General features: G+C 42.1%; 1 protein-coding gene across 1 annotated transcript; it reads left to right on the forward strand.

Annotated features, from left to right (window-relative positions):
- LOC118843265 (zinc finger protein 501-like) lies at positions 1-22,850 on the forward strand. Its single transcript, XM_036750811.1, has 5 exons — positions 1-47; positions 12,875-13,015; positions 14,139-14,230; positions 15,662-15,785; positions 21,431-22,850. Exons 2-5 carry the CDS (start codon positions 12,898-12,900, stop codon positions 22,588-22,590), a joined length of 1,494 nt encoding a protein of 497 aa, XP_036606706.1. The 5' UTR covers positions 1-47; positions 12,875-12,897; the 3' UTR covers positions 22,591-22,850.
- Positions 22,851-26,742: the final 3,892 nt, after the last annotated feature.

Here is a 26,742-nt window from a genome sequence, read left to right on the forward strand (position 1 = left end):
GCCTCACTTCCGGCGGCAGGCAGCGCCATGGTCCTCTCCGGGCTCGGGTGAGTGTGAGGCGGACGGGAGGGAAGTGGGGGCGGGGCGGGGCTGCCAGGGACCGGGACCCGAGTGTCCCGGCTCCCCGCCCTCCGCGCCCCGCCTCTCTCAGGGCGCCGGTCCGATGGCTCGCTTTCTATTTCACTTTTACTCCGAACTGACCCGGGCCACCGACTGTCAACGCCACCCATTATACAGAGGGGGAAACTGAGGCTCGGATTAGAACCCAGGATTCTCTTACCCCCGGGTCGCCGCACCGGCTTCAGGACCTAGGCCCGCGGGGTCCGGGGGTTGGGAAAATTGTTTCTGTTCACTTAATTTTAATTGAAAATTACTTTTTATGTTGTTATGGTTTTCGACTGGGTGCAGTATTAACGTTTAAAAGTAAAGTTAGTCCTCTGCCCCTCCCCCACCATCAACCATTGGCAAATCAGTGGAAAACTTTTTCCTTCTAGCACTCCTTAAAAAACAAAACCCAACAAATTTTATTATTTATTTTTGACATCTAAAAAAATTTTCGAGTTCCACATTTGGAAAATTATTTACAATGGAAAACAATAAAAGGAACGCCGTGCCTCGTTCTTCTCGCAGTGCAGTCCTCTCGCTCCTTTCAGTGCCCAAGACTGCTGGAAAGAGACCAGGTTGTGAGCCCGGGGCCCTGTTAAGACCTGGGGTCATTTCCTTGGGCAAAAACTTCGCTCTCCTACGGTCTTAGATTTTCCTCTTTTGTAAAATGATGAGATAGTAAAAGTTAGCATTTATAAAAAGAGTTATATTCGTATTATATTATTCGTATTATATTCGTATTTACGTGTTATTTCTTCTAACAACCCTGTAGGTAGGCAGATGCTGCTGTTATCCCCTATTTTCCTGGTGAGGAAAGTGATCAGAGTTTAAGGGACTTGCCCAAGGTCATTCAGCTGCTAAGTATCCCAAGCAGCATTTCCCATCAGGGCTTCCTGACCCCTCCCATGCCAGCCTTCTAGATCCTACATCACCCAGCTGCTCCTGCGTTACAGAGGGAGATGATCTGTAAAGTACTTTCTTGCTCAGACATTTTGAATTTTTCCCCTTTATCCCTTTTATCTTTCCATGTTCCTTTGGGTTCTTACTATATCTTTTTTTTTTTTTCAACTTGGCCTTGTGGGTGATTTTCATTCACTTAGCGGCTCTTCTCTCCTGGTGACTTTTAGCACAATTTTGTTCGGTGTCTAGATTCTAGAATGTCAGAGGTGTGAAGAACTAGATGCCGTCTCATCCAATCCACTTTTTTACAGTTAGGGAGAATGAGACCTGGAGAGGCAGAAATGACTTGTCCACCTGAGAGAACTGGAACTCTAAAATACTAAATACAGTAAACATTTATTAAGCCCTTTATGCATACAGAGCACTGTGCTGGGGAGCAACAAAGTTTAGTTAAGATGCTGCCCCTGCTCCTGGGGTCTTTGCTTATCTGCTCCAGTAATTTCTCGGCAGATTTTCTTGGAGAACTCGATTTAGATCTCCCCTTTGTTATACTTTGTATCATACATTATTTGTGTTTGTGTTGTTTTCCCCTAACTCCCAGTAGATGGAAAACTCCTTCAGGGTATGTACTCTGTCATTTTTATCATTCATGTTATCTCTACCTAACTCAGTGCTTGTGCCTACATTTAATAATTGCTTAATTGAACTGAGGCACATGACGTACCTAAATACGATGAATAATGACAGCTAAGACAAACTAATACGTGGTAAGTGCATTAGAGAGAGATGCTAAACAAAGCTTGAGAGAAGCTTCATACGGATGACTTGGGTCACTTGCCTTACAACTGCTATAGCCTTCACTCACTCCAAGAGGGGATGGCCACAGAGTGCAGTCGCATTAACAAATGCACCTTCAGGTCTAAAGAAGCAAGCACTGGCTTAATGGTAGTCGTTGTCTGAGTCAGTTCTTCCATTCTCCCTGATAGGCCAGAAACCATAATCAATTAATCTTGGGGCACAACCCTCATTCCCCTATTGCCTGCAGCAGTGAGCTAGGTTCTAATCATTGATAGAAGTCACATAGTCTTACTTCTTCCAGTCTAAAGACTTTGAGGGCAGGGAAGGGTGCAGGAACCTCAGGAACACAGACCTGTGAATTTCTTCCCTGCATTTTCTCTTTGACTAACCAGGATTCAGATCTTTGTTTTTCCTTTATTTCCTCCCAAGCCCTTTTCTTCTTGAAGGTGAGGCGGAGGGAAAATCAGACAGCAGCTACAGCTCTTTTTCCTGTGAAGAAATCCCCTCTCCCCATTTCTTTACCATCAGACATTTATTGAGCACTATAGCTAATTTTCTGTGACGTTTCTTTCCCTATCCTCTATGTCTCATCTCTTCTCTCCCCGAACCCTCCCTGCCCCTGCCCCTGCCCCAGCCAAAAAAAAAAAGCCTTAGTGTTTCACTTTGTAGGCCTGTCTTTTTGCCTTTCCTTGAAGAGATCTGTTTGGACTGATATTCAACAAGTTTCTTTTGCTCTCCTCCTTTTTAGTTTTCCTGGCTATAAAATGAGGATTTGATTTAGAATGATCATTAAGTCTCTTTCAGCTCTTCAGTGTCTGGTTCAAATAAGGATAGACCTCCCAGAGGAATTGAAGTTTAAAGCTGAGTTGTAGAATCCCTGACATAGAAGGGACCTTAGAAATTATTTAGAGCCAGGGGTGGGGAATCTGTGCTTGGAGGACATGTGTGGGCCCTCCGGGTCCTCAAGTGTGGGCCCTTTGACTGAATCCACAGAACAAAATGCCCTTAATGAAAGGATTTTGTTCTGTAAAAGGCCATAACCCAGGACCTAGAAGGCCACTTGTGGTCTCGAGCTGCAGGTTCCCCACCACTGATTTAGGCCAAAACTTTTGTTCACAGAGAGGGAAACTGGCTTAGAGAAGTCAAAGGACTTGTCCAAAGTCACACAGAATTAGTGGCAGACCTGAGGAACTTAACTCTTGGCTCCCAGTCCCTTTTCTTCCAACTATATCAGAATGTATCTTTTGATCTATAAGGTTATTTTATGTAGCTAATACACCAGAATCTCAGAAGGGAGCTGCTCAGACTTTGTGGTATCATCTAATCTCATATTTTCCAAATGAGATACCAGCAGTTTAAGTGTCTTGCCTCAAGTCAACATCTGGACCACTATTGCTTTTTCTTTTAATTTAATTTTTTTTTTGTAAATGATATTTTGTTTTTTTTCCAATTACATGTAAAGATAGTTTTCAACATTCATTTTTTAACTAAGATTTTGAGTTCCAGATTTTTCTTCCTCCTTCTGCACCCCTCCCTCTGTCTCCAAGACAGCAAACAGCCTGATCACGGTTGCTTTTTCTTAAACTTTACCCCTTATATTTTGACTTTCCTAGGTGGGGCAGTAGTCTATGGAGGTAGGAATAATTCAGTGTCGAAAGGACTCCTAGGGTGGAAGTACCTATGTGATAAGAGGGTCAGACTAGAAGATCTTTAAGAGTCCTTCCAGGTTTAAGAAAGTTTCATGACTTTCTTTAACAATTTCTGGCTTTAATCACCTTTCCTAGACTTGAGCTCCCTCCTCTCCTAATTTACCGTGACTCCCTCGACAGCAGTAGTATTAAGAACAGCTTATGTTTCTGTAGAGTTTTACCTTCCTGGTCACATTTGATTTCCATAACCACTTGTGAGATCAAGTTACGTGACTTCCCCATGGTCATGTTGATAATCATAGTGAGTGAAGGCTATGGGATTTGAACAAGAGTTTTCCCAGTCTAATTCTAAACTCCAGCATTCTTCCTATTCTACTATGCCGTCTCTCTCTTTTTTTTATACTGGAAAACTTTATTGTAAGTGGAGTGGGATAGCCGGACACAGTTTAGATGATTCCAATTTTGTTGGCAACATCTAAAGCATCATAGTCTGGAGCAAGTCGGACATAGGCCTTCTCTCCATCAGGCCGGATCAGCGTGTTGACCTTGGCCACGTTGATGTTATACAGCTTCTTTACCGCCTGCTTCATCTGATACTTGTTGGCCTTGACATCCACAACGAAGACTAGGGTATTGTTGTCCTCAGTCTTCTTCATAGCAGACTCAGTGGTCAAGGGAAACTTAATGATGGCATAGTGATCAAGCTTGTTTCTCTGAGGGCACCTTTCGAAGGTATTTGGGCTGCCTTCAAAGTCTTAGTGTCTTGGGTCATGAAAAGGTACGGGATGTTCGGATCTTCTTTTTGTGGCGATGGACTCTCTTCAACACCGCCTTCTTGGCCTTCAAGGCCTTGGACTTGGCCTCTGTCTTAGGGGGACAACGGCTTCCTTCTTCGCCAGTCCTCGCCATCTTGGGGGAAAGGGTCTTCCACCTACTGTGCCATCTCTTGTATCCTTCTTGACCACCAAAGCAGGTTCAAGATTTATCCTTTATTCCAGATGAGATACCTAAAGTCTTGGTATCCCTTTCTCCGTGCATGAGTTATTCATTCACAAAACAAGCAGTCTTGCAAGTGTTAAGTCCTTGGACAACATAATAAATATATTCCTGGAAAGTGTAAATTCTCCTTCATGATAAAATTCAGCTTTGTTCATCAGAAACTTTTAAATCCAGACGGCAAGTTCCATACTTAGAGAACTCAAATATGGGTCCTTTTTAAATAAAAAGGATATGTTTGGTAAGTTAATTCTGAATATTTTTTTTAGATGGGGAACATTTATATTATACATTTTGAGTGACACAAGAATGGAGGAGGTGAGGTGCTTGCCATGAAAATGAGGAAAGAGAAGAAAAAGAAGGAAGGGGAGGAGGCATAAAAGTAAAGATTGGGAGCATTTTTCCTTTGCTTTTCTGAAACAAGTGACAGCTGGTATCTATGTCCCTCCCAGTGCTAAATTTCTGTGATTCTCTGCTTGTCTGTAATATATCCTCAGGAACCAGACCCTCTGGGAACACAATCTCCCATATGACAAAGTTGGTTTCTGCCCTACACAGCAAAGCTCAAGATTTGACAGTTGGAAGGAAGCCCTTGAAAGAGCCCCACCTTTGCCTTCAGTGTCTGAAAGTCATTTAAACACAAATTGTTTTGGTGGAGAGACTGTTAGATGATATCCTGTGTCTCTTAACGTCACTATCTTTCACTGTGGCTCAGAATATCAGAATCATCTTTGAGTCCAGCCATTCTCTTGCCCCTCACGTCCAGTAAGTCACCAAATTCTGTGATTTTTTTTTTTTTACTCTGTCTGGCACCTGATTTTCCTTAGTGCTATCCCTGAGATCCTCATGCCTAGACTGTTGTAATATTTTCATCACTGAGGTTCCTGCCTCTAATCTCAATCCACCTTCTAATCCACTTTCTACAGCAGGGGATTTGTTCTGTGAAGTTTGGATTCAGTCAAAGGGCCACACTTGAAGACCTAGAGGGCCACGTGTCGCCTTGAGGCCACAACTCCCCATTCCCGCACAGTATTGCTATAAATTTTTCATTGTCTCCCCGTTGCTTACTGAATCAAGTCCAGACTCCCTAATCTGTCTCTGAAGCTGGCTCCAGACTTCCTTTCTGTCCTTATTTACCAGCAATTTCCTAGAGGAATTTTCCCTCAAGCTAAACTTGAATTGCTTAGCTCTGGGTATGCCCGAACTTTCCTATCTCCACACCTTTGGCTATACTGTTCTCCCCCACCTAGAGCACCCCTGCTGGTTGACCTTCACATCTTGAAATTCTCTTTTTCCTCTCAGGCACAGCTCGATACCACCTTCTTCCTTCTAGAAGTGATGCTCTCCTGAAGTCCCCTGTGACTTTGTACCTCTTCTGTGACCCTTATCACACACTGTCTTCTCTAATAGTTATGTCTTTATCTCCTCTATAGTATTGTGAATCCTTTGTGGGCAGTGACATCCTTACGATAAGGAGGCTGAGTCGGTTCAGGGTATAGACCCCTGGGACCGGTTTTAAGCAGCTTGAACTTGTTACTAACGTCAGGCTCAACGTGATGAGTTAGTGTGAAGTTCCCCACCTCCACTGGCCGCTTAGCGAGTACCCATGTTCTGGTTTTGTTTGTTTGTTGGTTGCTATGTACTGGGAGATAGAAAATGGAAAAAACTAACCTGACAGAAGAAGAAGATTGCTCACGGGTCTTGGGTGGTGTGTGGGCGTTCTGTATTTTTTATAGTTAATGCGTATTAGTGATGGGAGGGATGCTAGACTCTTCAAATGATGTCTGCATACCTTTATTTTGGTGCTCCTTTACCTAGATCAGGGGTTCTTAATCTTTTTTTGTGTAATAATCCCTTTGGCAGCCTGGAGAAACCTCAGAATACTGTTTTAAATGTATAAAATAAAATACAAAAGATTCCAAAGGAAACCCATTATATTGAAATAACGTTCTCAAAATGTTAAAAAAAAAGTTCCTGGACTCAGATTTAAGAACCCTTGATAAAGATGATATAGTTCTTTTTTTGCTAGTGGTAACTTTTGATAAAATAGGAAGGTCAGAGAATGAATTGTCCTCTGAGAGGGCTGCTGCTGTTTGACATTTGAAACACTCATCTCTATGATAAAAGGAAGTTAGGAGTCTGGGAACTACCTTATCAGTTTTTTAAATTGTTGCTGTACTATAGGAGATTGAGGATTGGTGGCAAAGGCACTGTCAGTGTGGAAAACCTAATAACAAACAAGTACCCCAAACATCCCAGGGGCATTGTGGGTCTGCAGTGACAAGTAGAGTGGGGCTTTTTGTTGTCTTTTGTTTCGGAGTGCTTCTCAGCACTAAGGTGATTAAGTGCCTTTGATAAGTCTCACTATTGTTTGAATCAAGAGTCATTGATTGGAAACAATATATGAGGTGGTGCTAGTGATTAAAGATCTTTCCCACACCCTTTTGCTAAGTAGGAGCTAAGCCCCAGGGCCCTAAACAGGGAATATATGCCCTGAGGTTGGCATTTTGTTTTGGGGGCACACTCATTGGAAAAGTGTTGGTAGCTGTTAAGGAGGCCCCTCCCCCCCACTTTGAAAGCCCAGATGTTGGTGCTTCCCTCTCTGGTAACTATGCATATTGCTATAGGCAGACAAAAAGCCTGTCTGTTGATCTGTTTATATTTTCATGCTTGTAATTTCTGTTGTATTTGCTCAGAAGTTCAGGATGCTGACTTTCTCCCTGAATTAAGTGAATGATATATGTATGTTTAGTTAAAGTGAGTTTATAAACCCCTTAAAGTTTCTTCCTTAGAAAAGCAGATCAAAAACCCTGCGTTATCAGTCCTCCTGTGTGCTGGTGTTATAGGTCTTACACAGTGCAGTAGCTGAAGTAGCTACATTGTTGTTACAGGGTCTTTGCCTACTGTTCTTTGCCTTGTGTGAGTTTATTCTCATTTCCTCACTCCCTATATAATATGACCCAGAAATAATATCTACTCACTCATTTCTCACTGGCTTTTTTAGGCTTGGGAAAAAACTTTGCATAGGTGATGAAGATCAAGAATGGGTTCAGGCTTAACTGCGTGTGCTTCTTGGCATCCCAGAGGTAGACTGTCATCTTGCAGGCAAGTAAGATCTTGAAAGCTGGAATCTGTTAACTTCGGAAGGTGCTGGAGTATCAGAGCCTGAAGGAAGCTACAGACTATGAATTTAAAATGCCTCTATTTGGTCTGGATGGCTATTTCTATACAGCACTCTGGTTTGCAGATAAGATTGAATGTAATTTTTAAGTTCATTTTGATAAATATTCCAACCTGGATCAATTGGTCCAGGACAAGGGTGACCCTTTGATTGAATCCAGACTTCACAGAACAAATCCCCTTAATAAAAGGATTTGTTCTATAAAATTTGGACTCCATCAAAAGGCTGCACCCAGGGACCTAGAAGGCTGCATGTGGCCTGGAGGCTGCAGGTTCCCCACACCTGTCTATATTTGAAAGGTCAGGTATGTTAGCTCAGATACTAGAGAAAAGGGGAAACCAGTTCCAGGTAGGTGTTATGGTCTAGGCTTGGTTGTTAGGATGCTGCAACCTCTGATGTATTTCTGGGGTTCTACTCCCAGTGAATTGCATTCTCTGAGAGAGGCCAGTTTGTCATCTCAGCCGCCTCCCCCTTGACGCCTGACTCCCAGGTATCACAGGCATGGAAGCAGAGCACAAGTATCACAACTCCTCTGATACTGTTGTCAGAGGGAGGGCAGCTAGGGTGGTACTTGAAATGTAGTAGGAGGTTATAGAAATCAGGCTGGTCCCCTAAAATCAGCAGTCTTCCTGAGTTGGGTGTTGACAGCAGCATCCCTGGATGCATATCCTGAGGAAGGCAGCCCAGCCAGGCAGTCTTCTCTGGGAAGCCTCGAGCCCCTGTTGCCCAGTCCTCCCTCCCTGCTTTTCCCCTCTGCGCCCTCTTAGAGCATGGTTCACACTCCTCATCATGGCATTTCAAGCTCTTCAGTTTGGCTCCAACTTATTTTCCATATTAATTTCCCATTTACTCTTGCTCACATTTATATGTCAGCCAGATTAGCCTACTTGCTGTTGCCAGAGCTGGGCATTCCATCTCTTGCCTCTGTGCGCATACAGACTGTGCCCCATGTCTGCAACGCTCTCTTTCCTTACCTTTGCTGCTTGGGATCCTTGGTTTCCTTTGAGGATAAACTTGGGTGGCACCTTCTAGGGCCACATTTCTTGATCCCCCTAGCTATTTTGTTTTTTGTCTTGTAATCCCTAACGCCTAGTATGTTCTAGTTAATGTTCTTTCCCTCCTTAATTATCTTGTACTTATCTATTTATATGTTATGTCTCCCAGCAAAATATAAGCTCCTTGAGGTCATGGACTTTTTCTTTTGTCTTTGGTCTTCCCACATAGCACAGTGCCTTACACCCAATAGATGCTTAATAAATGCGTGTTGAATTGAATATTGGGGCTTGGGATGGAGATTTGGCATCATCATTGTGATCCTATGGAAATGGATGACATCTCCATGTAATACAGTGTAGGGAATAAGAAGGGAGAGCAGAAAACTGAACCTTGGAGTAGGTTCACATTAGGAGGTGAGAGGAGAAAGGGGAAGGCAACCAAGGAATAACTAGAGAGAAAGGATGAAAACCAGGCTGAGACAGTGTCCTGAAGCCAAGTTCTCATTTTAAAGGCCACAGTCATTATTTTCAAGTGGGGAACATCCCCATCTTGTGGACTTCTAGGGAATCACCATAAATATTTTTATTGCATTTAGCAGTGTTGGGTTTAAAGCTGTCCCACTTACGAGTATGCATGCCTTCCCGGGAACAAAGACCCTCCATTGTCATCTGTTTTTTATTTGTCATTTTCTACCAGGCCTAAGTTTTAAAAAAAGAAAGAAGGTGGAAGCACAGGAAAGGAATGTTTATTACTGCCTGCAAAATTCCTTAGGAAACCTCAGATGGGCCCTATGTTTACTTCAGTAATAGGAGGTCAAGAGAAAAGCGTGAGATTGCATTGTTTCCACAATATACTAGGAAAGAATAGAAACCCTAGTCTGAAGCCACAGATAGTAGTACTGGAAAGTTAAAGTAGATCAACCTTTGGGGCCTTTAAAAGAAAAGAAAGCATGTATCAGGGAGTAAGCTGTGCTGAGACTTTTTTGAGTGTTTAGCTCAGGACCAAGCCTTGCACAGTCTCCTGCCTAAATCTGTTTTCTGCTGGAGCCACCACTAGCGTCTGAGAACTCAGGCCTCTGTCCTATTGACAGTGATGCAGATCAAGGGTACTTGTGCTCCTGGGACAGAGAGCTGCAGTGCATTCTGTCTGATTGCTAACCCTCCACCTTGCCCATGATTCTGTCTTTTTCAGCCTCCTTTTGGACCTTGCTCCCTCTAAGCACTCACCTTCTTCACCTGTATTTCCTGTATATTCTGTTTCTCCACTGGCTCCTTCCATTTCCCTTGAGCTGTTGTCCTTTCTCTCCTATCCCTTTCACTGTTGAACATTTAGAACTTCACTTCCTTATCATCCACTGACCATTTTACTTCCCTTCCAGAAATACCTCCGAGATGCCTTTCTGATAAAACACCGACTCCTCAGCCTGGTACTTGAGCCTCTCAGAATCTGGTGTCAGCCTCCCTTTCCAGCCTTTTCTCATATTACTTCTTGATATGCTTCTCTGCACTATGCAAGCCATTCCTCTTGCCTGGAACGTGAAGCCTTTTCTACCTTCAAGACTCAGTTTAGGTGTTCTCTATAAAGCCTTCCTTGGCTTCCCAGGCTCCTACGCTGATCCTTCCCTCCCCTTGTAAGTGCCCCCTTCTTCCTCCAAGACTCTGATCGGATTCCTTTTCTCCCTTTATACTCTTTTGGTGATCTCATCAGTTCTCATGAGTTCAAATATTGGTTCTGTGCAGATTACTCTTAAGTCTGTATATCTGGTGCTGTTCTTTCCCCACGCTCTAGTCCCACATCACTATCCACATGGGTGTCCTACAGGCATCTCAAACTGAAGAAAAGCCAACTCTCAGATTTGTATTAGAGCCAGGACTAGAACCTGGGTCTATTAAATCACAGGGCCAGTGCTCTTTGGGGGGAGTCACTATTATGTGCAAAACATTATGGTATTGAATGTTAACTCAGATCTTCTGTAATGACTCCAATGCCTGTTCCCTTCTGCTAAAGCTGATCCTCATCTTTCTCATACTATTAGGTCACTTAACTCTTCCGCATTCTCCTAGTCCATCATTCTTGTTCTTCACTGGCTCTGCTCCCCAAAGATGGGAGATGTCAGTAGGCATTTCTTTGATGACAATTCACCAAGACTACAGAATTCCTCCTTCCTTTAGTCATTCAGAGTTCCTTCTGCTAATTCCTTACCCTATAGAATGCTAGCTCCCCTCTACGCGCCCCCCCCCATCTGTTTCTTTCATTCATCCAAGCTAGGGAGTGTTTCTGGAGGGAGGTAGAAAACTTCACTGACTTGGTGTACATAGACTTTGGGGCTGGAAGGAATCCTTGAGACTTCTAGTGCAGTCACCTCAGGTTAAACAGGGAGGGGATTGAGGTCTAGAGAGGAGATATCACCCGCTCAGAGTCATGAAGGTTGTTTATAGAACAAATGAAAGTAAGGGCAAGGACCCTAACTTTTTATTTGCTCTGGAAACAAAAGTCAACCTCTGTAGAAGACACATCTCCTTGTCTTCGATCCCCTCCATTAGAGTTTAGGGCAGCCCGGCTCACAAGGAGAAAACTAGCCCGAGAGGTTGGATGGAAATGGCTTCCCCCCATCTAGATGCCTTGAGGCTGCTGAGTTTTGTGACACAGCTATGATCTCAGCGGGAGGAGCTGAAGGCTTTTAGCCCACCTCCTCATTAAATATCTACCCATCAGGGTCGAGTTTCACTTGTCAGGAGGGTTCTCTGTCAGAAGGAACAAACCTGATTTAAGGTGTTGCAGAATCTCCATTGGTGTCTTTGCTTACCAGGAGAAACCACTGACCATCAATTTATTGATTATTGGCTAGCCTAATTATTAATAAGTCCCGGAAACCTTGTCTCTGGGGATTTTATTTGCAACACCAGAGGTCTTTAAGAAGTGACTGAATGACTACAAATTGATGCTGTCTCACTTTAGCTGAGCCCTTCCTGCTGTGGAGCAGTCCTTTTACTCACATTCTGTTTACTTCTAGTCCTATTTCCCAGAGAGGCCATGTCAGCCACCCTCCTGCCCTCCATCCTCTGTCTGACTGGCTGCCACTCCTCATACTCTCACCTCATGAGGTCCGATGCTGTTCCCTCAGCTCAGTTAGATTTACTTCAACAAGCATTTAAGTGCCTACTCTTGGCCATATCTTAAAAAACCTTTCTAGGTCCTTAGCTATATTTCCCATCCTAACAGAGGAGAGGTGGCATTCCTTGCCAAGGGTTGCCTCTGTACCCATACCCCTTATTCCATTCCCTTCTGCCTTCCCCAGGCCCTTCAGTAAATCTTCTATCTTTCCCTTTCCCCTGCCTCCTCTTCGCAGTGGATGAAAGGTCTCTGCTGGCTTTTATGGACTTGTACAGTCCTGTAGGTACTTCTGAGGCACTTTGTCAGTAGGTGTATCTGCGTGGACGATCCTTACTTCCCCAGTGAACAAGTTGTTTGTTGGAGTTATGAGAGCCAGACGTGCAGACGTGTGCTGAACTTTGCTCATATGGATTGTTGTGATAGCCTCCTGCCTATTTTACTTTCCTTCACTGTTTTCCCTTTCCCTACCAAATAAAATACAAATCCTTTAGCCTAGCTTTCTGCAGTCTGACTGTAAACTACCTCTGTAGCTTTTCTTCACACCACGTCCTTTTGTTTATTCTGTATTCCAGCCAAACATATTCTCCAAACTGGTTCCATATGTGCTCCTTTCTTTGCCTTTGCTTATATCATTATCTGTGCTTAAAAATGCCTTTCCCTCCCTCCTCCTCCTCCTCCTCCTCCTCCTCCCTCCTCCTCCTCCTCCTCCTCCTCCTCCTCCTCCTCCCCTCCTCAAGCCACCATGTTCAACCCACCTGTTGAAAACCTAAGCTCTTTCAAGGCTCTGCTGAAATGTCAAAGGCTTCCTCTCTGAAGCCTTCCCTGTCTTTCCAAGACTTCAGAACTCTGTACCTGTCTTAAGCACTTCTAACTTGTATTATTCTGCCTCTTCTCTCCCCTATCTTTGGATTTCCCCTAATAGCCAACATAATTCCTTGAATCTCATAAATACTTAATAGATATTTGTTAAATTGAACTGAATTTAATTCCCTGATTGTATCTTTGCTTTTTAACATGTGTTAAATTATAAATATACTTAAGTGTTTTAAAAAAAATTATCCAAATCAAATATTTTAGCTCTAAACATTTTATGTTTTAAAAAAATGTTGCTTATTTTCCCACCCTGATTTCTCAGTAGATTCATGCTACAATGAAGAAATGGCGGCCCTCCAAGCAGCAGAGTCCCCTCCTGGCTCGGCTTCTCTCAGCTGTTCATCACTTGAGACGCAGCATGTTGACAGAATGGTGCTCCATGACTTCCATGAATCACAATCCAGTACTTCATTTATTCATTTGTTTGTTCAGCAAGTTTTTATTGAGCTCCTGACATACAGGCTTGTTAAATGTAACACTGTGGTGGGCACTGAAGGTGATTTAAGGAAGTGTAAGACATAGTTTCTGTCTACCAGAGATTTATAGTCTGACTGAGCATATTTCAAAGAACTGACTTTGGTGACTGACTAATTAGATAAAATGGATGAAGTTGAGGCAATAGTTAAAGATGATGTTGAGGTTTTAAGCTTGTGTTACTGGGATAAATGGTGATGCCACTGGTTGAATTAGGGGAGATGGTAAGGGAAGGAACTCGTTTTGAGTTGAGTTTGAAATGATAGTAGACAAGCCAATAGCTATGTCCTGAAGGCATTCTGAAATACCTTTTTGGTGCTTTATTAAAAGTTTGCGATTGGCAGTGCAGATTTCACTCTCATCAACATAGACTTAGTAGTTGAAGACTTGGGGCAGGATCATCAAGGAAAACCATATACAGAGAAAAAGAGGAGGTCAAGAATTGGACCTTAGAGAATGCCTGGTGGTAGGGTAGCAAGTGGGCAGTGAGGTGGCACCATAGTGCACAGAATGCTATGCCTAGAAGTCAGGAACGCTCATCTTCCTGAGTTCAAAATTGGCCTCAGAATCTTACTAGCTGTGTGACCCTGGGCAAGTCACTTAACCCAGTTTGCCTCAGTTCCTCATTTATAAAATGAGCTGGAGAAGAAAATGGCAAACACTGTAGTGTCTTTGCCAAGAAAATCCCAAGTGGGGTTGTGAAGAGTCAGACACAACAGTAAAGTTACGGAACAACAACAGCAAGACTCACCACCTACAATTTTGAGCTTTTGCTCTGTCTCACCGTGGGCTGGCCTCTTTGGTAATCTAATCCCCCAATTAAGAAACTCTGGTTCTTCTTTCTCTGTACTTGTGGATGAGATGGACTGTGGGCCGCACCCTCTCATTTATTCTTAAAAAACCTAGAAGAATGACATACTTCCTGTGGATACTTAATTAACTATTGGGTGGTTATTTCATGATACCTGAGGGAGGGAGGAGGAGGAGATTCACTTGATGGGCATCCTTATTGGGAATATATTCTTACTCATGAATCCTTTCTCATCCTTTAGCTCCATCTGCTCCCAAGTTTCCTACACTGCTCCTCAAGGAGAATTCAGGAGACCAAGTGATGGCAGCAGCACCCTTGACAAGCAGGTCTCAGGTAAGGCGTGGTCCTTCTTCCCTGTTGCCTGAGTGTGACCTTTACTCTGTCCCACAGCATCTCTCTCTAGCAGTGTCCTCTCCAGGGACCTGGATTCCAGCTCCCTCCAAAGGAGGTCAGACCCATTCTTTGGGTGATGGTTATGGACTAGTATTATTATCCCTTTTTATAGACATGGTAAAAGCAATGGGCTATATTAAGAGGTCTGGGTTCTAATCCTGACTTAGTAATTAGCTATGTGACCTTAAGGAAGTCAGTTTTCCTCTCTGGTTCTCAGTTCCCTCCTGTGTGACATAACCTCTCTGGGTATCATTTTCTTTTCTTTTTTTTTTTTTTTGTTTCTAAAAGAACTCTTTTCATTTTTATTTATTTTTTTGAGATTTTTTTATTTTTAGTTTACAACACTCAGTTCTACATGATTTTGAGTTCCAGATTTTCTTCCTCCCCTTCCCCCTCCCTCCCCAAGATGGCATGGAATCCAATATGTCTTCTACATACAACTTTGCATTGAACTTATTTACACAATAGTCAAGTTGTAAAGAAGAATTATGACCAATGGAATGAATCATAGACAGAAGAAACAAAGCCAAAAAAAAAAAGACAAAAACAAAAGAGAAAAAAAAAGGGGGGGAAAGGCGAGCCTAAGGTGTGCCTCAATCTGCATTCAGACTCCATAGTTTTTTCTCTGGATGTAGATAGCATTCTCTATTGTGAGTCCTTTGGAGTTGTCTTTGCACCTTGTATTGTCTGGGTATCATTTTCTTCACCTGTGAAATGAATAGTGTAGATTAGATGATCTCTGAAATCCTCCAGCTCTGATTGCTATGAGCCTGTGGCTGAATGATGTCTAAGGAACCTCTTCCTTCCTGTCATTTCTTTTTCTTTTTTTTTTTTAACAGAATCGGTGATTTCTTTGGTATTTGTAATTCCTGGTGAGGAGACTCTACCAATGCAGATCAGCCACCTAAAGTCTTAGAAATCGCCTAGGGGTACTCAGATTTATGTTGCTTGACCAGAGTCACGTGGTCAGTATGTGTCAGGTGGGACCTGAACCTGCGTTTTCTTGACTCTGGGGTTGGCTCTCTATCCACTCCACCATGTGGCCAAAGCTTTGTATAATTCTGAAATCATATGATTCTGGATGGGAAACTGATGTCCAGGCAAGATACTGTTTGATGCCCTTCAACAGGTTATCGAGAAAGCCAGTATTAGAACCCAAGTCTCCTTATTTTTAGTTAGGTATTCCTTCCTTTGTACGATTTTGGTTTGGGGTCAGACTTTTCAGTCATCTAATAGATATTCCACACAACCTCAAAACCCTTGATTCCTGCAGATGCCCTTCCCTGTCTTTCTGTTGCTGCCAACTTTGCCCATCATTCTGGGGCAGCCTGGTGGAATTGTCCCCAGGGCAGCAGGACCCTATTGTTTTAGGAGTCGGTGATGTTTGAGGATGTGGCCATGTATCTCACACCAGAGTGGGGGCAACCTGACCCCACTCAGAGAGCCCTCTACAGGGATATGATGCTGGAGAACTGCAAGAATGACGTCTTATTGGGTAAGGATTCTCCCCAGCTCTACTCCACAACTTTTTACCCCGTTTCTTCTTTTCCCATTTGTTCATGAACATGAGAAATGCAGTGTTCCATTGTACCAGGAGTCCATTATATGGATATTCATTCTTTGGACATTCAGTGGGACCAATGGTTTCTTTTGGGGTAAATGCGATAGTTAACATTCTATGAAGTAAACATCTAAGGGTTAGGGAATATTTCTCAAACATGTGCCCTTTAATGAGTGAGTGAATGAAATAGTAATAAGTACTTATTAAGTGCTGTGGATACAAATGCAAAAGTGAGACTGTACCTCCCATCTGTTTGGGAGAGACAACACACTTCTAATCATTGAGATGGGTGGGTAGAACAGGGGGGCTTGAGGGGCCCCAGCAGGGCTTGAGGGGCCCAAGGGGAGCAGAGATTCTGGGCTCCCTCCCAAAATGGTTGGGGGTCAGTGTCTGACCAGGAGAGGGGGAAGGGGAAAGGGTATTGGCAGGAGGGTTGGCAGAGAAGGGCACCAGGAAGTACTTGCTTTAGAACCTCTGACACCATATGGGATCTATGAAGTCAGGTGGGAGGGTGGAAGAGCCCTTTGTGTTTAATTTTAGTTGTTCTAGGCAGCTTAGATTTGTTTTGTCTTAATACCAAACTGGTTTATCTCTTGGAATCATGTTGTATTGAGTTCTGGTTCTTATGCCTTAAGAAAAAATTTAGCTAGACTTAAGAAAGTACAGAGAAGGGCAACTATATTAATGCCATGTAATGCCATTTAGTTTGTACAACACCCTGTAGTCTTTCAGAGATTCATGAATTTGGTATTTCAAGAACTGCTGGCCCAGAGAGTGGAAGTCCTCAGTGGTACACTTGTCTGCTCTCTGGGTCCTGTCCAGTGTGTTGTATTGCTCCAAGCCATTCTTCACTGCCTGTGCCTCTAGGGCTTCTCCCACAAGAAAAAGTTTTTGGTTTGGGAGCAGGAACTACTCTCAGTCAGAGCTGCATTTGAGATAGAGGCATGATCTTGAGGGCACAGAGCATCCCAACTCATTGTCCACCTTGAACATAAGACCTTGATTAACCCTCAGGTGGTAGAGCAGTTGAGTCAATGTCAGGTCCTTCCTGTTCTGTTTTCAGTAGTATCAACTTTACCATGACCTATGTTTAAGGATGTTGTTGATCTGCAGAAAGATTCTTTGTTGTGAAATACTGAATTTGTGTAGTCTGTCCTCAATCACCTCAAGATCTCACCTACAGATTATCATCTTTTCAGCTACTCAGTAAGACTTAATCAAACTGATCCGCCAGGTGGAGGTATAAAGGAAAACTAAACTCAGGCCTAGCTATCCTCCTTCCATGCTGGCATGGTGCTTACATGCAAGAGAAGTTTGGTTTCTTATGAGCTCTTGTACTACTGTTTGTGTACATATCTTTCTTCTGATGAGGATTGAGTAGTAGAGCCCTTTCTCTGCTCTAACCATCTGGCTGTGGGCCATCATAGCACACTGTGGTCTGGTCAAAATGTGGTTGCCTAAGACTTTTGATGGCCATAACTATGACATGTCCAGTCTCTTGAACTATGTGCTTGGGCCAAGGAACCCAATGGGACAGCCAGTAAGCTTATTGGCAACCTCTGCCATTTCCTTCTGTCCCTCCAATACATGATTTTGTCATGGACCTGCCTTCATCTTCCAAGGAGATTCTCTGACCAAGAGGACTCATGTCTTTGTGTTGGGCCTCCCCCTGAAGCTAAGATTGCCTGCCTGCTAGGGAAGGAGATTTTCTCACCTCCCTTTTCGCATTACCTCCAGTTGGGATCCCTCATTTATATCACATTTCTAGAATTCTCAATTAAATATCCTTCCCATAAAGTTTCCCCTTTCTACAATACATAACCCCTAAGATAAATTATCTTACATAAAAGAGGCAAGAAAAAGCTGTTATAATTGGAAGAAAGAGGGGGGAGGTGAAAGGGAATGAGTGAACCTTACTCCCATTGGATTTGGCTTAAGGGGGGAATAACATACACACTCAATTGGGTATCTTTCCCTACAAGAAAGTAGAGGAGAAGGGGATAAGGGGGGAAATGATAGAAGGTAGGGCAGATTGGGGGAGGGGGTAGTCAGAAGTAAACACTTTTGAAAAGGGCAGGATCAAAGGAGAAAATTGAATAAATGAGTGACAGGATAGGATGGAGGGAAATATAGTTAGTCTTTCACAACATGACTATTATGGAAGTGTTTTGCATAATAATACATGTATAACCTATATTGAATTGCTTGCCTTCTCAAGGATGGGGTGTAGGGAGGGAAAAAGGGAGAGAATTTGGAACCCAAAGTTCTAAAAACAAATGTTAAAAATTGTTTTGACATACAACTGGGAAATAAGATATACAGGCAATGGGGTATAGAAATCTATCTTGCCCTACAGAAAAGTAAGGGGAAAGGGGATGGGGTGGTGAATGGGATGATAGAAGGGAGGGCAGACTGGGGAAAGGGGCAATCACAATACATGCCATCTTGGGGTGGGGGGGAAGGGAGAGATGGGGAGAAAATTTGCAACTCAAAATCTTGTGGAAATGAATGTTGAAAACTAAAAATAAATTAATTAAAAAAAAGAAAAAAATACATAACTCCTAATCTGATAAGCCGATAGAAGGGTCAAACTGACCCTTGCAATAGTATCTGTGGTACTATATGTCTTCTCACAAGATTGACTGAGCTACCTCATTTTCTACTGTGGAATTTCATTATAATAACTCAACCCACTTATCCATTGAGTAAAACATACACTTTTGTATGACCTCTGACTTCAGCCCTCATATTTTCCTTGCACTCATCCTGTGCACTCTAGTTCCTATAGTCAGTGACTATTTGGGGGAATTGGAGGTCCCCCAAACTGACTTATTGTACTCTGAATATCCAAAGTAGCATAAAAATGGGGCAAACTGGCATTATACCCCTGGGAAGCCCTTGAGCTTAGGGAACCAGGTCTAGCTATCTTCTTGAAACCTCCACACTCTCAGACCTCAAAACTGGAGACAAGACTCCTCCCTCACTCAGTTGGTAAATCTTACGGCTTACTGGCTAGGATTATTTTCCTTATTCCATATCCCCTTGTCTTTCACTGGTCCTTGGTTTTTAGAGACTTCCCTCATCTCTGAATTATTCCCCTGAATTCTTGTTCACCACGGCTATTTATGGTTGCTTGGGAAGAGCATATAGTCCAAGATATCCTCGATTTACCAAAGCATTGGGTCTCCTACCATTATCTAGTGGACTAACAGGGATTTGGCTTGAGGAGAGGAAGTAGGAACCAGCTCACAATGTGCACATATCTGAGTTAGTAGATGCCTACCATCAGTGCTTTTTTGTGAAATTTTCAACCTTGAGTTCTAGGGAAGTGTTTGAGAAGAGGAATATTGTTTAAATGCACAGCTTCCACAGTGTGATTGAGTAAGGGGGTAGGCAAAAGTTGGTGTTCCAACAAAGGTGACTAAGAAGGCCTAGTCATACAAATAGGCAGAGAACCAGGAGAGGTCAGTAACAGGGATACCAAGGAAAGAGAAGGTGTCCAAGAAAAGAAGGCAGCAACAGTATTAAAAGCTTTAGACAAGTATAGGGTGATTAGGACAAAGTAGACCGTTGAATTTAGCAGTTAAAAGATTGTTGGTAAAATCCCAAGATTGGTTCTCTTCCACATCCATCTCTGACACTCAGTTCTTCTCTGAGCTTCCACAGACTTATTCTCTCTTTTTAAGATTCTGCTTTATTTTATTTTTTAAAATACTTTTCCCAATTAACATGTAAAGACAATTTTTAACATTCATTTTTAAAAATTTAGAGTTCCAAATTCTCTCCTTCTTCCCCTTCATCCACTCCTCCCCTCCACGGTAAACAATTTGATATAGGTTATGCATGTGCAATCATATAAAATACAATTCCATGTTAGGTTGTGAAAGAAGACACAGACCAAAGAAAACCAAACCCCAAAACAACACCCTACACCAAAAAGTGAAAAATAATATGCTTTGATCTGCGTTTGATCTTCATCAGTTCTTCCTCTGGATGTGGCTAGCATTTTTCATCATGAGTCCTTTGGAATTGGCTTGGATTAGTGTATTGCTGAGAACAGCTAAATCATTCGCAGTTGATCATCATATAATATTGCTGTTACTGTGTACAATATTCTCCTGGTTCTGCTCACTTCACTTTGCATCAGTCCTTGTAAGTCTTTCTAGGTTTTTCTGAAATCATCCTTCTCATCATTTCTTACAGCACAATAGGATTCCATCACAATCATATACCACAACTTGTTCAGCCATTTCCCTGTTGATGGGCATCCCCTTAATTTCCAGTTCTTTGCCACCACAAAAAGAACTGCTATAAATATTTTTGAACAAATAAGTCCTTTTCCCTTTAAAAAAAATCTCTTTGGGACATAGATATAGTAGTGATATTGCTGGATTAAAGGGAAGGCACAATTTTATAGCCCTTTGGGCATAGTTCCAAATTACCTTCCAGAGTGGGTGGATCAGTTCACAACTTCATCAACAGTGCCTTTGTGTCCCAGTTTTTCCACATCCCCTCCAACATTTATCGTCTTCCTTTTCTTTCATATTAGCCAATTGATAGGTGTGAGGTGGTACCTCAGAGTTATTTTAATTTTCATTTCTCTAGTCAATAATGATTTAGAGCATTTTTTCATATGACTATAGATAGCTTTGATTTCTTCCTCTGAAAACTGCCTGTTCATATCCTTTGATATGCACTAATCAATGCAGTAATTTCTGGCTATCAGAACTTTTTCTTTAATAGCTTATTTTCTACCATGCCTGACTTTTATCCTCTTCCTGTATTCTGTGTAGTTGGGAGGACATTTTTAAGAGTTATCAAAGTCATATACACGTCTGATAAGCATAGTTTTATTTGGATAATCCTGCTCTTTGGTTTCAGATAAGCTGGCACCTCATCTCATAAGGAGGGACTGCACTTCCTCCTCACCTCTGGTCTGTTCCTTCCATATTCAGGTCAAATGCTATCTCCTCAAAGGAGTTAATGCTTTTCAGTTAGTCTGCTTTGCCTCCTAAAATTATCTTTCGTTTATTTATCTAGTCACCAACAAGCATTTATTTAGAGCTTACTACTTCCTAAGCATTGTGAATGCAAATAGCGGCAAAAAAGAAAGGCAGATCCTGCCCCCAAGGAGCTTCTATTCTTGTGGTGGAAGATGATTTATCTAAGGAAGCTGGGGAAGAGGGGAGAGGTACTCAGGGGGCATGATGGAGAAAGTATTCCAGGGAGTCTAGAGTGGAGTCCTGAGAGGATTGAAGGAGTGTTTGTGACCAACCTGGGACCTTCCTTAAAATGGAGGTTTGGGGAGCAACTGGACAATCTGAGGAAGGGGTAAGGGATCTTTCAGGGTGAGAAGGCTGTTGGAACCAAATAGTGAAAGCATTTTCCTGGGTGAGAATGCTTGTCTGTATAAATGTATTCCTGTAATAGAATGTAAGCTCCTTAAGGGCAGTGACTGTTTTATGTATCCCATCACTTAGAACCATCTTACACCTTGAAGCTGCTTAGTAAATTTTTGTTGAATTGAGTTTTTCTTTCCCAAGGTATGGGTAACATTTTTGTTCGCTTTATCTTTTCAGATGATGGGTCTGAGACTGAAAACATGGAGTCTCTTTCAAATCTGGAAGCTTCTGAAGATGTTGAATCAGAAGAGAAGTTATCATCTGAATTCCCAATAGCTTTTCCCCAAGGACCTGATTTTGGAGAAGCCCTTGACAGCAAGCTCTATACATATGATAAATGTAGGACTGCCTTCCAGTGGGGCTCACACCTTATTCAACGTGAGCCGATTCACAGGGAAGAAAAGCCCTATGAATGTAATGATTGTGGGAAAGCTTTCATGAGGAGTTCAGATCTTATTCGTCATCAGAGAACTCATAGTGAAGAAAAACCCTATGAATGCAGTGAATGTGGCAAAGCCTTTAGACAGAGCTCAGGTCTTAGTCAGCATCAGAGAATTCATAGTGAAGAGAAACCATATGAGTGCAACATTTGTGGGAAAGCCTTCAGGCAGAGTTCAGGCCTTAGTCAGCATCAGAGAATTCATGGGGGGATAAAACCCTATGAATGTAGTGAATGTGGAAAAGCCTTTAGGTGCAACTCAGACCTAACTAAACACCAGGAAATTCATAGTGGACTAAAACCCTGTGAATGTAAAGAATGTGGGAAGGCCTTTAGGAGTACTTCAGACCTCATTAAACACCAGAGAATTCATAGTGGAGAGAAACCTTATGAATGTAATGAATGTGGGAAAGCCTTCATGAGGAACTCAAGCCTCATTAAGCATCAGGGAATCCATACTGGAGTGAAACCCTATGAATGCAGTGAATGTGGGAAAGCCTTCAGTCAGACTGCAGTCCTTATTCAACATCAGAGAATTCATAGTGGGGAGAAACCCTATGAATGCAATGAATGTGGGAGAGCCTTCACCAGGAAATCAGACCTTATTGTTCATCAGAGAATACATACCGGAGAGAAACCCTATAAGTGTAATGTGTGTGGAAAAGCCTTCAGCCGAACCTCAGTTCTTATTGAACATCAGAGAATTCATACAGGAGAGAAACCTTTTGAATGTAATGAATGTAGGAAGGCTTTCAAGAGGAGATCAGACCTTATTCAACATCAGAGAATTCATAGGGGAGAAAAGTATTATGCATGTGATCAGTGTGAAAAAACCTTTACTCAGAGCTCAGGCCTTATTCATCATCAGAAAATTCATAATGGAGAGAATGTTTACTAATGTAATGAATGTGGGAAGGATTTTATTTGGAGCCTAGTCTTTTACTGAGCATCAGACAAAAACCCTCTGAATATAATGAATGTGAGAAAGCCTTTAGCAGACTTGTGACTTTGTTCTACCCTGATATATCACACTGGAACTAGGCTTTGGAGATTTATGAATTTCTGGAAGTAGGAATCGTGTCTTTGTAATTCATTTTATATAGCATCAAGTCTAGTACTACTTGCAGATTGGCTCTTTAATAAAGACCTTTTATATTAGTGATTGGTCTAGGTGACAAATTGGGAGAGCCTTCTGGCCCATTGCCCTCTTTAATTCCATAGGGAATGAGAATTTTAGGAAAGGATTCAATGGAAATGTTTGCTCTTTGATTATTAAATTACCCTGTTTCTGCTTTCTATAGACCTGTATAGGTATGCCAAGAGTTCTGGTGGCTCCTCCTTATCCTATTACAGCCACTGGAGGGAAAGCAGTGGCAGCTCCAGGCCTATCCCTCAACTGATTATCTCTTCTTAGAAAGGAATTTTCATTGTTTTTCAGACCCTAAGTAGTATGGTTCTGAAGAATAGATCTGGATTTTATTCTTAGCTCTGCCATTTAACTAGCTGTGTGGCTTTGAGCAAGTTAGCCAAACTCCTTGGGCTTAGATTTCTCATTTGTTAAATGAGGTTGAGGCAGCTAAGTAGTGAAGTGAATAGGGAGCCAGGCCTGGCCTCAGACACTTACTAGCTCTGCTGACCTTGGGCAGATCACGCAACTCTGTTTGCCTCAGTTTCCTCATCTGTAAAATGAGCTGGAGAAGGAAATGGCAAGCCTCTCTAGTATCTTTGGCAAGAAATACAAAATGGGGTCACAGAATGTTGGACACAACTGAAACGACTGTACAACAACAAATTTCTGAAAAACAGCTGAACAAAATGAGGTTGAACAAGATGATCTAGGCATCTGACACCTTTCAGTTTTAAGATGTGATTATGAATAAGGAGAGAAAATTTGAAGCATAATTCCATTGTTTATATAGTATATGAGGAATGGTCTGGGTGTTTTTCAGCAAAGGCCTTATAATAGATAAACTGACAGAGATCAGGCAAGCAAAAGGAAAATGAAATTTTAGGACCAGCTTTTCCCCTGTTCTCGTCTAATTAGTCCTCATCATCTTCACAATCATGAAATAGCAGTGGTTTTGGGGCTTTTTTTGGCTAGGGGGATGGTTATAGAATTTCTTTGAGTTTTAACATCAAATTCTCTAGGGGATTTAACTCTTGTGGCTCCTTTGTTTAGTTTGAGCAAATCATTTATCTCTAGAACTTTCTGTAGAATTATAGCTTCTCACATTTTGGAAGGGACCATTTTACCCAACACATATCTGAAGGCTGAGTAGCCTTCTGCAGTGTCCTGAACAAATGACTTCCAGAATTGGACATAGCACCACAGATGATAAGCTGATGAGAGTAGAGAACGCTCACTTGTTCTGGACACTGCTGTTCTCGAAAGCAGCCTGATGTTGCATCATCTCTATTGGGGCAGCTACTGACGTTAATCTTGTAGCCTGCTAACACAGGTCTTTTTCATGTGAACTATTTGGTATCCTCCAACAGAACTTATGAAGTTGATTTTTAAAAACTAACTTAGGATTTTTAATATGCCTCCCTTTTAAATTTTGTCTTATGAGGTCTGTCCCTTTCTAGTCTGTTGAGATCTTTCTGGATCTTGATTGTTATTGATAAGTGTATATGCTTTAATCCGTGTCATTAATGAGCATATTGAACATAATAGCACCAAGGGTGGGTCCCTGTGCACTCCACTAGAAACCTCCTTCTAGGTTGACAAATTAGGGCTTCTCACTGCAGCTCCTGGAAAACAACTGGATTTGTTTCTCTAACTCTAGTTACCTGTGGCCTCGGTCTGAGGCTACAATTTCTAGCTTCACTTAGCTATGCGCTATCCAGCTGCTGGGGCTCCTAGTCTCCTTTGTCTATCCTCAGAGACTCAGGTTCAGAAAAGTTAAAGTGTATTTCCTTCCTCTTAGAAAAAAAAATGGCTTTCATCCTTTACTCTGTGCCATTAAGTATTGGGAACTGTGAGAAAAACGAGGAATAGAAGGCCATGGTCTCAGGAAACTTGCAATCTCTGGAGAAATTTAAAAAAAAAACTAGTATAAGACATGTAAGTTTTGGGATGAGAGAAAAGGGCACCTCAATAAGATGAACAGAATTGATTCTCTCCAGAGAAAGTGGTTCTTTGAATTTAAGAACAAGTATCTTCCCACAATGCCTTTTGGTCTTACCTGTGAAATGATTTCCACTTCAGTACACAGACTTAATTGGAGACTGAATTAGAAATAATATTTAATGGGACTTCATTAGTATCATTGAAGTCATATTTATTGAAAGATTTTTATTAGATTAAAATGACATCTAAGCTGAGGATGCCTTACCACCTTGGCATTAGCATTGAGCTTAAATCCCAGCAGTTAGCAAGAAGAGTGAGTTAGTCTACTTTTATCTCTGTTCTTTTAAGATGTAGGGAAAGGCAGTCAGGTATAGAGGACTGAACTAGACTGGGAAGATTCGACTCTGTCTCTTACTAGCTACGTGAGCTTGGGTACCCATTTTCTGGGCTTTGTTAGGGGCATTAATAAAGGGTTGCATTGCATTTCAAACAAATAGGCTTATTGGGAAATAATTGCTATGATCAATCATGCTGGCAGCTGCAAGTATCTTGCCAAGTGTTAATCAGGAGGCGATGGACCACAAGATGACAATGAAATTTCTTTACCTGAAGCCACAAAAAATATTAAGGCCTTGGACGTGCAGATTCATCCTAGCTATCCTCCAGGCAATTTTCCTAATAATATCAGATGAAACACAATTGGTCAATGTGTCTGCTCAGTGCCATAGATTAGAGATTTTTTAAAAACGGCATACAAAGACAAAAATGCAGAAAAGATCACATCCTCCAGAAGCTTACATCCTGTTGGGAGAGACTGCATGTACAGACATACAAAAATAGGGGCTATGGCACGCATCCTCTCTTACTTCCATTAAGGGGCTTCTAGCCTTGGAGACACACACACACTCTCACTCACTCACTTCTCTTTCCCCCCCACCCCCTCAGCCCCAGAGAGGTGAGGCTCTCTGGCCTGTCTCCGTATAGGCATAAATTGGTACAAAATAAATACAAGATAAATTTTTGGAGGGAAGGCACTAAACTGGGGGTGGTGTGGTAGGAAAAGCTTCTTATAGAAGGTGATAAGCTGAATTTTTAAGGAAGCCAAGAATTCTAAGAGTATTGGGTAAAGAAGGAGGAAATGCCCAGAGAACAGCCGCTCAGTTTGATTTTATAGAGTGCATGAAGGGTAGGTTGGAGTCTTTAAATATACCTTAAATGCCAGGTAGAGGAGTTTGTATTTGATCCTTGGGAAGACAGGGAGCCATTGAAAGTTATTGAGGTGGGGGATAGATTAGAAGGGAGGGAACAAGACACCTGAGTTGAGGGAGACCAATTAGGAGACTTGATACCAAGACAAAGATGAGGTGGGCCTCTGCTAGCGTGGTAGCCATGTGAATTGATGCAGTTGGTGTTAGAGATAGAATTCAGCAAGGCTTGGCAGAAAGAAGATGAGAACTAAAGGATGACTCCAGGGTTACAAACCTGGATGACCTTTACAGAAACAGGGAAGTTTGGAATCTGTGAGTTTTTGGGGGAATGATGCTGATTTCTGATTTGGACAAGTTTAATTTGAGCTGCCTTTGTAATATCTAATTGGAAATGTCCAGTAGACAGTTGATTATGTGGGACTGAGCTGAGGAGAGGTGTTAGAGTTGGATGTGTAGATTTTGGAGTCACCTGTGTAAACCTGATAATTGAATCTGTGGAAGCTCATGAATTCGCCAAGAGCACAGAAGTAAAATGTGTCTCATCCTGGGAACAACAGGCAGTAACAGTTTGTTAGATAGCCTCAGTAATTATAAGGGAGTAATGGGAGACAGGATCTACTCAGAATGTAGAATATTGAATGCTAGGCTAAGGACTTCGGACTTTATCTTGTAAGTAAATAGGAGTTAAAAAAATTTAACATTTTTGACCAGGAAGGTAACAGAAATACTGCAGAAAGATACCTTAGAGATCATCTAGTTGGCCCCTCCCTCT

Source organism: Trichosurus vulpecula, chromosome 1, assembly GCF_011100635.1.
Source record: "Trichosurus vulpecula isolate mTriVul1 chromosome 1, mTriVul1.pri, whole genome shotgun sequence".
In the NCBI taxonomy this organism is placed as follows: domain Eukaryota; kingdom Metazoa; phylum Chordata; class Mammalia; order Diprotodontia; family Phalangeridae; genus Trichosurus; species Trichosurus vulpecula.

Excerpts from the sequence above, each read along its gene's own strand:
- LOC118843265 (XM_036750811.1), top strand. The coding sequence starts at position 12,898 with ATGGCGGCCCTCCAAGCAGCAGAGTCCCCTCCTGGCTCGGCTTCTCTC. Across the intron at positions 13,016-14,138 it reads CTTCCATGAATCACAATCCA|CTCCATCTGCTCCCAAGTTT; the intron begins GTACTTCATTTA and ends CTCATCCTTTAG. Across the intron at positions 14,231-15,661 it reads CCTTGACAAGCAGGTCTCAG|GAGTCGGTGATGTTTGAGGA; the intron begins GTAAGGCGTGGT and ends CTATTGTTTTAG.